At 34.7% G+C, this 18,184-nt stretch overlaps 1 protein-coding gene across 2 annotated transcripts in view; it reads left to right on the top strand.

Annotated features, from left to right (window-relative positions):
- Positions 1-18,184, top strand: part of ARHGEF38 (Rho guanine nucleotide exchange factor 38) — a 118,182-nt gene that overhangs the window by 79,056 nt on the left and 20,942 nt on the right. For both annotated transcript variants that reach the window (XM_019738889.2, XM_074322784.1), the window contains exons 5-7: positions 3,424-3,441; positions 12,021-12,220; positions 14,947-15,080. In XM_019738889.2, the coding sequence (XP_019594448.2) occupies positions 3,424-3,441; positions 12,021-12,220; positions 14,947-15,080 (352 nt within the window). The remainder of the gene's footprint in view (positions 1-3,423; positions 3,442-12,020; positions 12,221-14,946; positions 15,081-18,184) is intronic.

Below are 18,184 nucleotides of genomic sequence, written 5' to 3'. Positions count from 1 at the left end.
ATAGACAGTGTAGATACCTGACCACTGCAGTGTGGTCACTGAATAATATTGAAGCTGAAGCTGAATAATATTGAATGTCAAATATATATATATATATATATATATATATATATATATATATATATACACATACACACACACACATTCACAGGATGTGGAGTACAGCATAGGGAATAGAGTCAATGGAATTGTAATAGATATATACAATGTCAGGGGGGCAATAGATTGGGGGAGGGGGGTTATCACTTTGTGAGGGATGAAATGCTCCAACTATTGCATTATTTTGTACACCTGAAACTAATTAAAAAAAAAAAAAAAGAACTGCTTTAGAAGGAGAAATGCCCACGTCACTCACTCGCTGCATTCTCCGAAGCACATGAACTATTTTCAACTGTAGAGACAATCTAAGCAGTAATTTCACGGTTTGGAGACCTTAAGACAGAAAAGACTAAACTATCCAGAGGCACAATAACACATCTGCATCCATAGCATACAAACTGGAAATCTTCATCTTTTCATTTGTTCAACAAGGAGTATTTACAGAGCTGCATTAGTGACCCCTAAGATTGTATGAAATACTGTATTAGTACAGTCCCTAAATTTATGAAAGTTACTTGCTAAAGATCTAGTTACTTAGCCTCGTTGGGGTTATTTAAGGTTTCTGATCTGTATGAGGAAAAGTGAAAAAATAGAATAGCTATAAATGCCAGTGTAGCTATAATTAGAATAGCCTGTCTGCTGCCTCCTTTTTCTGTTTTTCTAGTTATAAATACTGCCAAATCCTTGTTGCTTTCAGAGGCCATAGAGATCTGTTTATTTTGTAACAGAAAAAGAATGAAGGGGTTTTTCCAAATTTTTTGGTGGCTGGAAGACATATTTCTAACTTTATGTCTAGTTGTTATAAATTAATCTACGTTTTTCTTCCTAACCAAGGCCACTGTCCATAGAAGGAAAATTTTTAACTTACAGTCATCTGGGCACTTTGGCTGCTCATATTCTGCTATAGTTTCTCCATTCAGGGAGGAAGCTGGAAGTTCATGCAGCACAGGATCTAAAGGAATAGATCTCAATTTGTTCATCACATTTTGTATTTCATAGTAGTATTCCAATGGCATGTTCAATATAAAGATTGAAATCACTTTTGGAAATTTAGTTCCTCATTATGTGGTATCATGTTTGAACAAAGACTATAATCCTTAAGGAATAGCCATATAAAAACGTCTGTTAATTGTTGAGTCAGATTATAATGCGCCCACGAAGGTAGGAGGTGTGGCGGTAGACATAGTAAGTTACTTTATCCCATAAAGGGGTAAATGTACACAATTTAACTTCCTTCTTCCTGAATTGTCCTTGGCTGGGGTCAACTTCTGGAAAGTTTTCTCCTAAAAGAGAAATTCTTAAAAAACGATGAGCAAATACAAAGGATATGTTAGAATGTAGTATCACTATTTCACTACTCCAACAGGGAAAACCTGTTGGAAAAATCTCTTAGGTTCTTCTTTATAAAATGTTACACTTACATTAAATACAGTGTTTAATTTATGTTATCATATTTAGGTTTTACTTGGTTAAAATAAAAGACAGAGAAAAAGTTTTCCAAGTTTTCTCTAGGAGTTAAGAGAACAATCTTTTCTCTCAATTTCAAAGTATGTGTTTTGGTTCCAAAATGATCACATTTTTCAATTGTGTTTCCAATAGAAAACTGCATTTAATGGTTTTTAAATTTTCTGATCTATGATTCACAGAGCATATTGGGAAAAAGAAATTCCTCATTAGAAGGGGATAGAAATTGGGGAAATAATGTGAGCCTAAAGGAAATATTGGGCGGTGGGGGTGGGGGGGTCGCGGCAGTGCAATTTCTTTCACTGAAGTAAAAGAGTTCTTCAAACAACAGTTAACAATTGCCTAAAATTGTGGCAGCTGCTGATTTTTTTTTTAAATTGTAATTCTCTGCTTTATTCCCAACTAGGGCGTCTTGGATTCAGCAGAACCTAATTATTCCAAGATGTGTAGGAATCCCTCCATATAACATGTCTGAAGAGTGAAGAAATAATTGCTTTACACATATGTATACCATTATTTTCCACATAGAGTACTGGGATTCATTTTTTAAAACTTATTAAGTTCATTAAAATTTGTGGAATTCAGCATAGGTATTTATCATTGAATTTTTTTCTCAATCATTGACTATGACAAGACTATTATGTGATGGGGTCATAGCATTTTCTTATATTGAAACATTTACTGTATTCCAAAAGATTGAAAATCAGAGATCAAGGTGATTAGGTGATTAACACAGATTATTACTCTACTTCTCTACTTATAGCCTCGTGAGGCTTTTAGAGAAAAACTTCCATCTCCCTTGTTCCTGAAATTTAACTTGAATGATTCCCACTTTTTATGGTTAAGTAATTAATTTGACAAATGTGTTTTGTGCTCCTGCAATGTGCTTGTCACTTTTTCGGGTACTGGGACTACAGCAGAGAACAAAGCATAAATCCTTGCCCTTGTTGGGATGTAGGTGTGGAGAGAGACAGTCAACTAAAGAAGTACGTAGTATGTTAGAAAGTGACAAAGCATTATGGGGAGGGAAAAAAAAAGCAAGGAGTGAGGATAAAGAGTCAGTGGGAGTTAGAGCACGATTTTTAAAAGTTTGGTCAGGGAAGACTTCACGAGGAGGAACGTTTGCACAAAGAGCTGAAGGAGATAAGGAGTGAGCCTTATCTGGAGGAAGAGCAATCAGGCAGAAGAACTGCAAGTGCAAAGACCTCCAGGCAGGAGCCTGTCTTCAGGCTTTAGAAAGAGTGAGGAGACCTGGGCAGGTGCCACAGAAGGGAGAATAGGGGAACAGCAGCAAATGAGATAGACAGGAGAGGGAAGGAGAGGTAGAGCACACTGCTTTGGAACGACCCGAATTTTACTTGAGCAAAATGGAAGCCACAAAAGCTAGCAGTGCCTAGTGAAAGTTTTTGTGGGCATTCTCTCATTGAATAGGTGAATTGTTTATAATCTACATCACACTATATACAGAGCTATTACAGAGCACTGGATAGTCACTAGTTTAGTGTTTTCTGCAAGTCGATTACACTTTCCTTTGTAATATTGTAATCTCAGTTTCTCCTATTATTATGTTTAATAGATTCTTTTTTTAATGTAAACAAAAATTGACCTTTAAATCCATTTTCAAATGATCAAACTTTACTAACCACAATCTGAATCAACAGTTTTCCACCTTATAGGAAGTGTAAAATAAAACTTCAGGGACATGATTATAAAATAATGAGACCAATTCTCTAAAACTTTCATGAAAATGACTTATTACTTTATGTTGTGTAATAAAATTTTAAAACTTTTATAACACTGGTATATTACCTCAAATATGTGGATTTCCATGAATTTACTTTTTTTCCCCTTCTTTTACAGGAAAATATACGTGCAAGAGTAAGTACTTTTGTCTTAATAATAAAATCAAATGTAAAAATCATGAGGAAAAGCTGTTGAATATTTCTATACAAATCAGTATTTTTAGTTTTTACAATTTGTTTATTGCTTTTAATAAGTAAGTCAAGATTTCAAAGGCATTTGCCATAGATGTGACTGGTTTCCTCATTTCCAATTTGTCTGAGATAATCTTACATATCACATTATTATCATGTATACTTCACTAAACTTTTTAGAAGAATCCTGGGATATAATTTACTTAAATCACAAGTTTGCTGGTGCCAGGAGCTCTTCAGAAACTTCCAATCACACATATGTTTAGGAATCTTACTGTGTTCAAAAACACTTTTTCCTAAGAACAACATTAGTCTTAAAAAAAAAAAGCCTTAGATTAATATCATAATGTTTTTAAAATTTCCAGAGATTAATATACAAAAGATTCTTTGTGTATTACAGTAAAATATTGGGTTTCTTCTAATTTGGATTCTTGTATGATTTATAAAGAAAAACTCATACCCATATATGTAGCATGAAAAAGAAATATTAAAATGAAATCGGTCACTAAGACAATATAGAAGTTACCTTATAAAACAACACACATTTTGAAAGATGTGCATTTTTATAGAAGAAAAGCATGTCTGGCCTGACTAATACTGAAAGGATGATATTGACTTAAATACAAACTCAAATTTACAGGACTTTGAAAAGCATTATGTTTGGCTTAGCATGGTCAGCAACTATCTGAGTTCCTGAGTTCCTAGTAGGTTTGTGTGTTTGCTTGTGTGTGTGTGTATGTGTGTGTGTGTGTGTGTGTGTATTCTAAACTCCTGAAACTTTACATCAAGAAATACAAAATTTACAAAGTAAAAATTATATTAATTTAAGCTGTAAATACCTGTCATTCATGCTTTGGTGCAGAGCAACCATGAGGAAAGAGAGTTCAGAGTGAAGTGGGAGAATTAGGCATCATCCAGCAGACCTGTGGACTAAGGCTTTAAACCTCAGCCAAGTTGAGGAGTTAGCTTTTGACATACCGAACAAGCACCTAGTTCTCTCACTTTATAAGTCTTTTCTTTCAAAAGAAAAACAAATTCTATAAACAGATATAAGTAGGTTTGCTCAATGAGTTCCCAAATCTGGGATCATTTTAATTTGAAGGTGCACATAATAAAAAAAAAAAGGCCTCTTGGTCCTGGGCTCTCCAGGGCCTTAATGGCTTCTTGTCAATGATAGTTGATGAGGATGGGGTTGAGGGCAGGGAGGGAATTGTTGTCTTGTTATGAAGCCTGAGCCCCTGGCATCATTGTACCTAGGACTGGAGATTTACATAGCTGGATGATTAGAGAAGAACTTCGTATGCTACAAATTCTACTTAGGCTTCTTGTTCTACAGCTTAGGTTTTTATGAGGGGGAAGAAGGGAGGGAGGGGGGGAGAGAGAGAGAGAGAGAGAGAGAGAGAGAGAGAGAGAGAGACAGAGTCAGAGACAGAGACAGAGACAGAGACAGAGACAGAGACAGAGTCAGAGTCAGAGTCAGAGGAGGAGAGTGTAGATTCTTTCCATACAGTTAGCACACACAGGCTCCTCCATACAGAACACTTACAACGAACAGCACATTGTATTGAAATACTTGCTGAAAGAATGGCACTAGCTTTTGTGGAGATCCTGCTGTGTGGGAGTTAGCAGGGAGTGTATGCCCCCTCTAGTTTATTCTATACATCAAAAACTGAAAAAGAGGAATTGCATTCGCAGCATGTGGCTGGAGGAACATCAAAACCACGTCTGCCATGAGCTGTTTTCCTTCCTGTTTCTCTCACTCAGGTCAGAGGCACACAAGCTGCGACACAAAAGGGTAAATGCAGTGTCAAGGACTGTGTAATTGTTAGGCTCCGTAGCAGCCAAGGCCAGGAATGCTGCAGCCACTAGTGCATTTAGGAGGGGTGGGTTTTTAAATAATGAAAAAAAATTTTCCTTACTTAATGGAAACTGAAAATTTTCTGTTTTCTTTTTTCAATCTACATTTAAAAAAATACAGAGAAAGGCAACAATATTTATACCTTCTAAAATGATTACTTTGAATTACAATCACACATACCCCAAAGACAGTATTAAAGTGATGAGAATCATAGAATCCCCCACCAAAAAGTCACCCCCAAAAACATGTGATACAGTCCCATGTTCTAAAGCAAGAAAAACATACCTCTTCTAAATTTAACTATCTCCAAAAATACAGATTTAGATCTTCACATTTTTTAAATTTTGCGTATATATATATGTTCTCTGTCTGACCAGTTCGTCCAACCTTTGGATCTCCAGGTTTTTATTAATTTCAAAATGTTACGTTATTTTCTCTTTTCTTAAGCTTTGTCCTTTTAAAATTATTGAAGAAACACTGCAAAATATAGAACATTAAAAAGAGGAGAGTAAAGATAATTGGTGGTCATATTACAGAGTTAACTATTGTAACATTGTTAAAATGTGAAGTTTCTCACGTCATTGCAATTTTTTCTCTACGTACACATATATTAACTAAAATAAGACCGCTATACATTTTTTGTATGTAAACTTGCTACCTCATTCATTAATACATTCTGAACATCTTCCTATATAGTAAACATAAATCTACATTGCTTTATGATTGTGTAATATTCTATCTGATGTACAGACCATCATTTAGTTTATCAAACCCCTACAAATACTTGAATTGTGTCTATCTGTCTTGCAAAGATTGATGCTATGTGATCATTCTTATACATGATCTCTGCACAATAATCTGATTATTTTCTTAGGATAAATTTCTAAAAGTGGGATTAATAAATCAAAAGACATTTGATACTTATTGCCAAAAAATTTCAGAAAAATTGAACTAAGTTATATCCCCATTACTCATATATAAGTTGTCCATTTAACTACTACTTGCCAGTACTAGATACAATTAATATTTGTATCTTTACATGTGGAAATGTAATAGGCGAAAAATAGTATTGTATTGTTTTAATTTTCATTAAGAATGATCTTGGGCATTTTTCATGTGTGTTTAACCATTTGTATTTCACCTCTAATGAATTATCCTTTTTATCCATTGTTCATATTTATTGAGATGTTCATGTTTTTCTAATAGATTGATAATGGCTCTTTAATTAGCAAGGGTATTAACCTTCTTTCTGTCGTATGTTCTGTAAATAATTACCAGCTTATCATTTGACTTTTAACATTGTTTATGGCAGATTCTGGTTTTGTTTTTATCCGCACAATTTTACAGAGTAAATTTTTAAATAGATTTAGTACTTTTTTTCTACTGTGGCTGTTGGAGTTTGTGTAATGTTTAGAAACTCCAAGATTGTTTTTAAAGTGTTATCCTATGGTTTCTTCAAGTTCTTGTACAGTTTCATTTTTAACATTCAAATCTTTGATCTATCTAGAAATTATTTTTGTGTAATTAGTCCATTTTTATTATTTTTTCTATGTGGCTAGCTGATTATCACAACACCTTATATTGAATAATTCATTTTTACCCACTGAGTAGGAATGTCATGTTAACCATGTACTTAATTTCCATACATACTTGTGTTTATTTCTTGATTTTTTTATTTTGTGCTAATCATCTGTCCATATATGTACCCATACCAAACTGCTTTCATTTGTGCAGCTTTATGTTTGAATACTAGGTATAACTAAGCTCAGTTCAACACTCTTCCTTTTTAGAAATTTCCTGGATATTCTTGCATGTTTCCTTCTTTAAAAAACTTTCTCTTTTTGTGAAAATCATATGTACCATGGTTTAAAAAGCCAAATAGTTTTACAGAATTTAAGAAAAATAGTAGTCCTCTCTTCTTCTACCGGCTCCTAAATGCTCGTCATGAGAACACACGCATTTTCACATCTTTTAGTTGACTATTTCGGAATTTATCTTCATAACGCTAAAAGCATGTTTGTTTGTTTTTCCTTTTGGGGTATTACTTATTGATTTCCCCCCTAGAAGCTGCTCATGCACACTTACATTCTTCCCATCTCTCCATTCTTCCTACATAGTTACATTGCAATTTGGATGAGATCAATTATCAGTGTTTTAATTATACCTGAGTAAATTTCTTTTCAGAGCTAAACCTTGGAATAAATGATTACTTATTTTTCTGGGGAGTTAACTATTGTCTTTTTATTTCTCCTATTTTATTGATTTTCTTTCTGCTAATCATTAATGCCAAACTTATGGCCAGTCATGTTTCAAGACACCCAGATGTATTATGTATGCTATCAATTTCATCTCTCTAAAAAAGCCTCTCCCAGAGCCTTCTGATCTGTTGAGTTTGGACTGGTGACACTGGGCACAACTGTTTTAGGAACTCCCCTCCCATCATCCTGGAGATTCTCTTTGCCTCTTTCCTGTTTTGGGTAGAGTACATCCTTCAGTAGTTTCTGCTATTCATCAAAGAATGCCTGGGAAGTAAAATTTTAAGAACTTTCATATCCAAAGTATCATCTTCAAAATTTAATGGTAATTCTTCACTGTTAGAGCTTTCAGTGTTGCTACAAAAAATCTGAAGTTGTTTTCTGATTCCAAATCATTTGTTTGTACCTGTTTATTTATATGTTTCTCTGAAGGATTGTAGGATCTTCTTCTTGTCCCCGAGAATCTGAAGTTCCAGGGTGTGATTCCATTTCATCCATTGTGCTGGGTACTCAGTGAAACCTTTTCTCTGCTAAACCATGTCTTTTTCTTGAATTGTTTCACTGACTATTTCCTCCTCATATGTTCTCTGCTCTCTCTTTATGGGACTCATTATTTCAATATTAAACCTCCTAGAACACTCTTCTAATTCTCTATAGTTTTCTTCTATTTTCTATCCCTTTCTTTTTTTGTTCTCTCTGGAAAATTCCTGAATATTTTCAACAACATTTCTGAGTTTTTATTTCTGTTATGCTTTAATTTCCAAGAGGTATTACCTTAGTCCTCCAAATGATCTCCTTTATTTATAAAGCACCCTAAGAATTAGGCTGTTTCTTAAACAGGTTTTCAACTAGTTCTTATTTTAATCGCACCTTACTCTCTCCACTTCCAATGTTCTCAAGGACTCTAATTAATGAAACTTTGGATGAATGATTAAATTATTGCCTGTCCATACTACTGGTTCTCTCCAGTCTGCTATATCAAGTACCATTCATTCATTTCCTTTACATCTTCTAAAATTTGTTTAATACTTCTTTATTTATTTTCACAGCTATTTTTAATTTATGGCAAATGGTATTTGTTCATTATTTGTGTAGCAATATACAGTTATCTCTAAAATTTACTTAAGATGTTAAAAAAGGAGAATAGATCGAAAATAAATCAATAATAGTACAGGTGGTTTGTGGCTACTGTAAAATAAATATTAAACTTAGGATACTTGTGGTCATAAAATAGAGGAAATTCAAAGTAATACGATCAGTAGTTACATGATTATTTCTTCTTTCTCTCATTTTCTCCCTCTATTTAAGAAATATAGATGTACCTCAAAGTTGAATATCTGATTTGTTCTGTTTTCCACCAGAGCTTTTACATTGTTTAAATGTCATTTTTATTTTCATTGTGAAACTGTTTTGGGTTTTTTTGTTGTTGTTTTTGTTTTGTATTTAATGTGAAGCTTTTTATAGCAAAACTGGGTGCTGCTAAAAGAAATCCAGCTGTGTTTACTGGACTTTGTAAAATCCCAATAATAATTTGTAATGATATTAGTATAGCTACTTATGATACTAAATACTTGCGAAAGTATTCATGATAAGACAGAGGAAGATGAAACAGAATTACAAATTAATAGCTACCTTAGTTTTCAGCTTAATATGTATGGGGAATTGTTATGCATTTGGTCACTTTCTGTGGGGGAGGCATATGACAATTGGCTGCTCGACTGAGCTGGGTTGTATCACACATAGGACTCAACTGTCTCACTGGGAGGGATTAGACCGATGAGTTTTGTGTCACTGAATGCCTAAGATGTCATTACACATCCTCTTATCTTTCCTACCATATTGATCTTATAACACATCCCCTATCTTTCCTACCATATTGCTTGTATGTGTGATGTAGATATCAGAACATCATTGCTCATCACTTGGGCAACTGTCCAAAGTCCGTGTCTGAAGACAAAAGTGTCTGGGAGATTTCTCATGTATGAGAAAGCCTTTTTAATATGTGTATCTGTGATGCTTTTAAGAGAAACTAATCATTTATCAATGTTATTATTTTCACTTGAAACGTAAAAGGAAGAGAATAGAACTTTGATGCCAAAGAGTGATGGAGAAAGAAATAGTGATAAGACTTGGTCACAACTAAAAGGCCTAGGTTGGTTTTATGAAATAACTTGATAAGGAAGAAAGGGGGGTAGCTCAAAGATACAAGGATATTCTTTAATATATCTGGGGATTATTTTTGTAATTTAAAAATTTTAAATATGTGTATAACAATAGGCCACACCAATAAATTATCTTATTAAAACAGTTTTATTTGATTGAATTGTTTGATTATTTTATATTTTTATGATATTTTCAGAAGATTAAATAAACCAATATTTGGTGGTAGTCAAAGGAAAAATTAGGAAGAAATTCTGATCATATTCATATAGATAATATGGTTTCTAGTCAAGTTAATACCTTCCATATTCCTGACTTGTTATTTAAGGGAATTATTTCTACTTAAGTCTCTAAACTGTTGTATTATTGAAGAATCTCTGCTAAAGATATATAAAAAAATGTGTCCTTCATATTCAAAGATTCTGCTATTGATGTACCATCAGTTAAAAAATGTTTTCACTTATTATTTTTTCAGTATTCATAATGGATTTACATTTTTTCCATCTATTTTACCCAGACCTCTTGGAAACCAATAACAACTCTTCCTCTCTCCCTCATTCCTTCTTTGCCACCCTGTCTCCTTATCTCTCTTCACCCTTTTTAAAATAGATTTTGTGCAAATGGGTAGAAGGTACAAGATAGATCACATTAAAGCAACTCTTTACTGCCTTCCAACCTTTTTTTTTATTTTGGTTTTTCCTCTTAAAAAATGCTACCTTTTGGTTTGCTTCAGTCTTTGTCTCTATTATGGTATCATCATTGGCTTAACATATGAAGAAAATTCCTCAGCTATTAGGACCATTGTGAATTAAAAAAAAAAGTTCAGTGTAAAATAAAAACATATTACAGAAAATCTGAGATATCTATCACTTCAGTCTACAAATATTTATTGAGAGAATACTACATGTCATGTCAGAGATATAGTGGTGACAGAGAAACTGAGTACAAACTGATAAATGGAGAAACAAGATGACTCTAGATAGTGATAAGTGCTATAATGAAAATAAAATGGGGAGATGTGACAGACAGTGACCGGTGTGTGTGTGTGTGTGTGTGTGTGTCTGCATGAGTGTATGCACGTATACATGATAATCAAAATTCCTTATTTTCTCATTTATCAAATGAAGAGTTCATTATATGGTCTTCAAGGTGCCTTCAGATCTTTTCTAATGACACAACTTTTTTATTTTGTTCAACATTTTTTAGATTCATTTCACTATTCCAATCATGTAATCTGTTGTCTATCCATATTAGTATTTAAAAAATAATAATTGAAGAAGAAAAATCCACCTATCAGGATTTGAAAACCATGTCTGTATTCTCTATTTACTAAATAAAAAGGAAAACAAATGAATATATCTGCCCACCAGAAGGGACTCATGTTCCTTTTACAGCATCTCTTTATTTGCCTTTTTACATAAAAAGGGTTTTATAAACCATTGCATTCTGGCTGAAAAATGAATGACAGTGGATTGGACAATGTCATGACCAAACCTTCCTGTGAACTGCCTTGGCCAGTTGGAATGGCTATGTTCTCATCTCAGTTCTGAAAAGAAGAGTCAGACATAAGTACGCACTTTCATGTTGCTATTTGAAAATCTGTTGGCTGAGTTTTCCACACAGAAAATCATGGAAAGCCATTGTGTGAAAGCAATGATTAGCGATAGTGATAGCATTAATAACATTTAGAGAACTGTGGCATTTATCATAAATCTATTTTGGGGACTGTGGTAGAACCTCTGAAACATTATGAATGCAATGTCTCAATTTGGCAGAGGAGAGAAGACAATGCTTTCTTGGGACTATACTTGATAAGCCATCTGTTTAGATTTTAAACAGTGGGTTTATTTTCCTCACTAATAATCACAAAAATACTATCGTAAAATGCATTTTTCTTGGTTGTCATGGGAAAATGCATTCTGAAATTATTTCACACTGTTATTATAAAGCTTATTATTTAAAAAAAAAGAGCTGTAAGTGGAACATGGATGCAAATCATGCTTTGAGTCCTTTCTGATACAATCATTTGTTTTCTTTTAGGTTTTTATTTAGTAGTAGGATCTTTCAGATTTGCTTCTTCCTGTCATCCATTGCTCTTGCTTTGATTTAGACATTGCACATAGCCAAATTGGTTGGGGGGAGGGGTGTAGAAAAACAGTTTCCGGATTAATCATTTTTTTAAAAATCATAAAACTGAAAAGGAGTTAAGACAAATGTTTGTAAAACTGATATTGTGTATCTCTATTGTAGAGGTAAACCAAACTTACTAGACATGGGCTCCTTGATGATCAAACCAATTCAGCGTGTGATGAAATATCCCCTATTACTGTGCGAACTTCGTAATTCTACCCCTCCCTCTCACCCAGACTTCAGAGCACTGGAGGAAGCCTTTGCTGCAGTGAAAGACATTAATATAAACATAAACGAACTTAAAAGACGGAAAGATTTAGGTAAGAAGAGACACGATGAATTGTGTATGTTCCATGATTGGAGTGTTCTGTTTATGTTTCTGAGAATCAGAATGTCAAAGTGGTTATAGCAGTTACCATGATCATGATCAGTTGCTATCTAGAGTCAGAGGCTAGGGAGGGGATTGTGGCTTTGCCTTGCCAGCTGGGTTCAGGAGATCATGAGGCACAAAAATGACAGTTTTGTATCAAACAGCCAATACTCAACCTCTTTTGACCACTGCATGCCTGGTAACTTATTGTGGGCTGAAGATACCCACAGCATATCGTCCTCCTCTCACAGACAGTATGTGTAGTAAGGAAACATGGCAAGGCCAGGTCGCAGCAGCAGTGGGAGACGTGGTGGTGTGAGGATGCAGGTGAGGAGGCCCAGCTAACACACCTGGCTTATCATACAAAGAATGGAGATTTTTCTTCGACAAGAACTGCTCCACGAAAGTGAGCAAGCATATTTCTTTCTCAAATTAATAATTATTGTTAACTATTTGTTAGCTGAGATGTAAAACTAGTGTCTAAAGTAGAATGTGGATTTCAAAACAGGAGGCACAATTACACGGTTCCTGTTATCCTGGATGTAGTTGGGCACTGGGATAGATAGTGGGTCCGCCCTGAGTGTGGTTTGTTCCCATAAGTTTTTAATTGGCTTTGTACTTCTAACATTAAATCTCAAGTCAACACTAAAGCAATGGCAGGACTTTGAAGCTAACTGGTCCCATCACTTCATTTATTTTTATTTTCTAGTTTTTTTTTAGTTCAAAAAATAGTATGTATTTATCCTAATACATGCAAATGATAAAGAAGGGCATAGAGTAAAGATTAAAAGTTGTAGAATAAAAGATACCATAAACAAAATGAAAAGACAGCCCATAGACAAAGGATTACTATCTAGAATATATAATTATTGATATTTAATCAATAATAGAAATATTTTAATACAAAAAATGTTTTAAAAAAAGCAATTCACAGAGAGACCAATATGTTTTTAAACACAAGCTTCACTAATAATCAGGAAATGTGAATTAAAATCTCAGCGACATTCCCAGCCTATCAGATTGATAACAAGATTTTTAATGGATAATGTTAAGTGCTAAATCTCAATCTGCAGGTGAGAATGCAAACTGGAATCATCACTTTGGAGAACAATTTGACAATACTACAGTTGAAGATTCATACACCCGAGACCCAGAAAATCAGTTTCTAGATATTTGAGAAACTCTTGCCCGTATGCTCAGAGAGAGATATATTAATAACTAGCATAATGGATACACTGTGATTATACACTATGACATGAGAACAAAAAAATATATAAAAATTAGTTAAAGTACATATGTGATTTAGATAAATCAAAACAATGCTGAGATGTGTCTTTTTATATATATAGTAAATCAGCAAGTGACAGAAGAACATATGCAATTTGGTACCATTTTAAAAAAGATTGAAATCATTCAAATAATATGACTGCATACATACACAATAAAGGCAAAAAAATAGATATAGGTATAATTAACCCATTACTTAGGATCACAATTCCCTGTAAGGATTAACAACAGGGACCAGAGAAGCCTCACTTGTTGAGTGATTTTTTTTAAATAAAAAGATTGGAAACAAGGCAAAATTAATATTTGACAAAGTTGTTACATTATTCTTTTTACTTTTGTGTTTGCTTAAAATATTTTGAAGTTTTAAAGAGAAAATACTTTCCTCTCCCATGATTCTAGTTTGCATAGCTAAGATTTTATTAAGTTTTCTTTAGACTTTCTATGTCTTTTTTTCTATTTTCTCCCTTCTCTCTCTCCTCACTCTCTCTCCTTTTGTCCTTTCCTCCTACATGTATAGTATGACAGTTGGCTGGGTTGTTTTTTTTATTTTAAACTTAATCATATGTCATGAACATTCTTCCAGTTAATATGGCCTTCTTTTTAATAGCTCCCTGGTATTCCACGTATGAGTTTGTCATAATTTATTAAACTATTCCTCTAGGATAAACTTTTTGATTGTTTCCAATAGTTTGCTATTAGAAATAATGCTGTAGCTAACAAAACTTTGTATGCTTATGAAAAGCAGATTTCTGTGCATGGACTTCTTGGTCATAGACTACAAATATTTTAATTTTTTAAGATTCTGCCCAAAACTGCATTGGTTAAATCCTCATCAACAGTGTATAGAATTGCCTAGCTCTCCGCACCCTTACTAAAAAGGAATGTTAGGAATATTTAACACTTTGAACAATAAAAGGGGTGAATATGATTTTAAAGTTAGAAAAGTAAGCTCAGAGAGGTGACTCAACTAAGCCTAGATTTCTCTGCTAGTGGGGAATGTACTGTAGGAGGAGGTCTCCTCAGTTTGAATGTATTTTCATTAGTTATGTCTTGATGCTTCGTTCTTGAGATCCCAGATAGCAAATGTGTTATCTAAGAGTGGAAGGGGTTTTTCCCAGTATCCAGGATTTCTCTAACGTGGGAGGTAATTGAACCTTGGACTTTAAGGAGCTCAGCCCTTGGAGAGCTGGGTTTCTGAAGGTCGATGGGGTGGGCGGCTTGGGTTATGATTGGACAGTGGAGCTGGAGCATATTACATTTGCAACAGAGGGCCAAAAATCATATAGATTTTTATCTTAAATATAAATATTGATCTTGAATGCTGTGGATGAAACATACGCTTTCTATGATGCATGTGTCCAGATATATTACTGCATTTTTCCATTTCAGTTCTAAAATATAAGAAGAATGATGAGGATGAATCACTGAAAGATAAATTGTCTAAACTAAATATTCATTCAATTAGCAAGAAATCAAAAAGAGTGACAAATCATCTTAAGATTCTGACCAGAGGAGAATCACAGGTAAGTTTTCTTCTTTGGGCCACATACATTTTCCTGGGGAACATGAATGCTGATGTTTTTGTGAGGTTTTGTTTTGTTGTTATCACAGCTATTTCTAGAACACAGAATCAAAGTAATTGCCTGATGCTGTTCCTTTCTTCTCTCTCTCTCTCTCTCTCTCTCTCTCTCTCAGACAAAATGGACGAGGGTGGCTTTGACCTTATCTTAGGTGTGGTGCTTCCACTCAGGAAGCAGACAACACAGAGATAAGGACAAAAGGACAGGACTCAACAAGATTTGTCCCACAAGTCCTGACATTCACCATAGACTAACACATAATCTCAACCAAGGCAATGGCCACCGTTCATCCCTGTCTTATTTCTGCTTTTTAAAAAAATCTCACTTTCCTTTAGGGTTCCCTTGATGTTTATCTTATTTTTATTTTACCCATGATAAAAAGTATTTAGGTGATTTTTTAACCCCTTATCCCCTTTCTCACCTACGCCCCCACCAGATGCACATTATATTACTGGGTAATTGTTTTGTGTCAGCTGCTTAGCGCCTGACTTGAACCACTTTCATCTTAACCCCTAATGAGTAATGGATAGATTAGCAAAGGCTCTCAAACTTTGATGTGCGTAAGAATTACCTGAGGAGCTTGCTGAAAGACAGATTTCAGGGTTCCACCTGATTCAAGGGTGCAACCTAGAAGTCTGTATTTTTACAGACTCTTTTTTTTAAAAAGTGTTTTGAAGCTAAATGACTTTGAAATAAGTCATCAATGAAACACATTTTGAGAATCACAAGATAGAAAATTCATAGCTTGGAGGTGGTAATACAGTGGGCTTCTAACCAAAGCAACCAACAAACAAACTCATAAATACAGACAAGAGAATGGTGTTTACCAGAAGAGAAGGCAGGAGAGTGGGGGTAGGATGAAGCGGGTAAAAGGGGTGAAATATATGGTGACAGAAGGAGTCTAGACTTTGGGTGGTGAGCACACGATGGAGTATACAGACTTTGCATTATAAAGTTGTACATCTGAAACTTATATAATGTTATTAACCAATGTTACTCCAGGATATTTAATAATTTTTTTTTAAGTAGGCAGGATGGTTCTTAAGATACTATACAGTACTTTTTTCTTCCTTCTCATTTACCTGAATTCATCCCTTATTGTGTTAACATCTTTAAGGTTTCTAATTTGAACTACAGGCAACTGTACGGTAGTTCAGTACGGGTTTTCGATGGTTCATTCTATCTACCTCACTCTTTAGGTGCTGTGTTCTTTTTTCCCCTTCTTCCATCATTTCTGTAGTTTTCTGACCATTAAGCTACAACTGGCCTCTTTCTCCTCTGAATGCCTATCAAATTACTGAGTGTATCCCAGTCACGGCACTGTTAACATTTGCAGGAATCAGCACAGGGCAGAAATGAAGAACAAAGTATTTGAAATCATCCAGATCTCAGCTTGAATATCACTCCTGTCACTTAATAATAAATATTTGTCTTTGGGAACATAACTTAAATTCAATGTCATTGCCGTAAATTGGGGATTATACTAGGACCTAATACATAGAGGGGTTGTGAGGATTAAATGAATTGATGCATATAAAGAAAGTAGCTAACACAGTGGGTAAACTCTCAGCACATATTGGCATCCTCGCCATCGTCATTATCATCATTATTTTATATCATTGTCTTGTATTGTCATTTACCTTCTAATGTGTAGACTTCTTACTTCCCATGTGGGTATAAACTTCTTTATGCATGGTATAGTCATCAGGTCTTTTACTTCCTATATTTTATGGTGTTTTGACATCTTTAAAAGCTTACTGTCTGAGGAGAGATGCCCTGCCCAGGGCTAGCTTGTTATTAAAAATAATGAAGGGCTCAGCTGAAATCAGTTCTTTGATATGCAAGCCGACCAGTCCTGAGTCTATAGCCCCAATTACCCCCTGATCTAACTTACACATCAAGCCAACAATATTCTTGTGCCCTACATCCCAGGGCCAGCCAGGTACCAAGGAATTAGAGACCATTTTCACCCCTCATCCCTGTAGCCCCAAGCCCAGGGGAATTATTTGAATTGACTAATCCAAAATTATGTACCCTGTTCCAACTGTTTCTTCAGGGTTTCCCACAAAAACTCAAATAAAGACTCTGGCCTAGACTTTCCCATTGTTCCTTCTTGCTACCTCACCAAGACCTAGTGACAACAACGTGGCCCTGCATTAAGACCTCTCCTCTTAATATGAAGCTATAATGTGGGAAGTTTGGGACATTTATTGTGTGTGGTTATAGATCAGGGAAAGGAAAATCAAGACATTTCAACTAAAGACAGCAATAATAAAATTGAATTGGGAATTCATTTGAGAAGAGACTGTAGCCTCCATAAACATGTGTACACATCATGCAAACAATTCTCCCCTACTTTTTGGGAAGTTGCTTTTGACTCAAGACAATTCTGTTGAGGAACATTACGCAGGTCTTAATTCTGGGCAAGCCTTTTGTAGAAGCTGTTATATACTTTAACATATTTATCACCAACTTCTGATATTTTTCAATTGTGAACTGTAAGTGAATCATAGTTAAAGTGGCTTGGGAGGATATTAACTAAGTTTTCTCCTTAATCTTTTGAGAGGATGTCCTGTCAGCAGTGAAGCATTTCACTGTTAATCAGAAAATCAGCTGCATAGGCTGGACTGTAGAAAAGATAAATCTCAAATCAGTCAATTTTGCACTTGTCAGCAGCTCAAGGGAAATATTCAGTGGAGTTAGGATGTAGAACTATTACCCAAGGGGAAGAGCCTATTCAATTCATCACACATGTATTGAACTCTTAGGTACAAGACACTGTATTCGAGACTGGGAATACAAAGAGGTTCTGAATTCAGACCACTTGGGTTTGAACCCTGGTTCTACCTATTAACATGGGCAAATTTCTTTAACTTCCTATATTAGGATAAAGGATAAGCTGTCACAGAGGGATTCCAAAACATAAGATTAAGTGAGCTTGCCATTTATTTCCATCTCTTATAGTAGTCCTGAGATGTGAGTCCAGACGGACTCTGCTGCATGAGACCCTTCAGGAACCAAGTTTTCCCCAATTTTGTGCTGTGCCG

The sequence above is a fragment of the Rhinolophus sinicus genome, linkage group LG02, assembly GCF_036562045.2.
Source record: "Rhinolophus sinicus isolate RSC01 linkage group LG02, ASM3656204v1, whole genome shotgun sequence".
Classification (NCBI taxonomy): Eukaryota; Metazoa; Chordata; class Mammalia; order Chiroptera; family Rhinolophidae; genus Rhinolophus; species Rhinolophus sinicus.
This window is presented reverse-complemented; position numbering and strand designations above follow the sequence as displayed.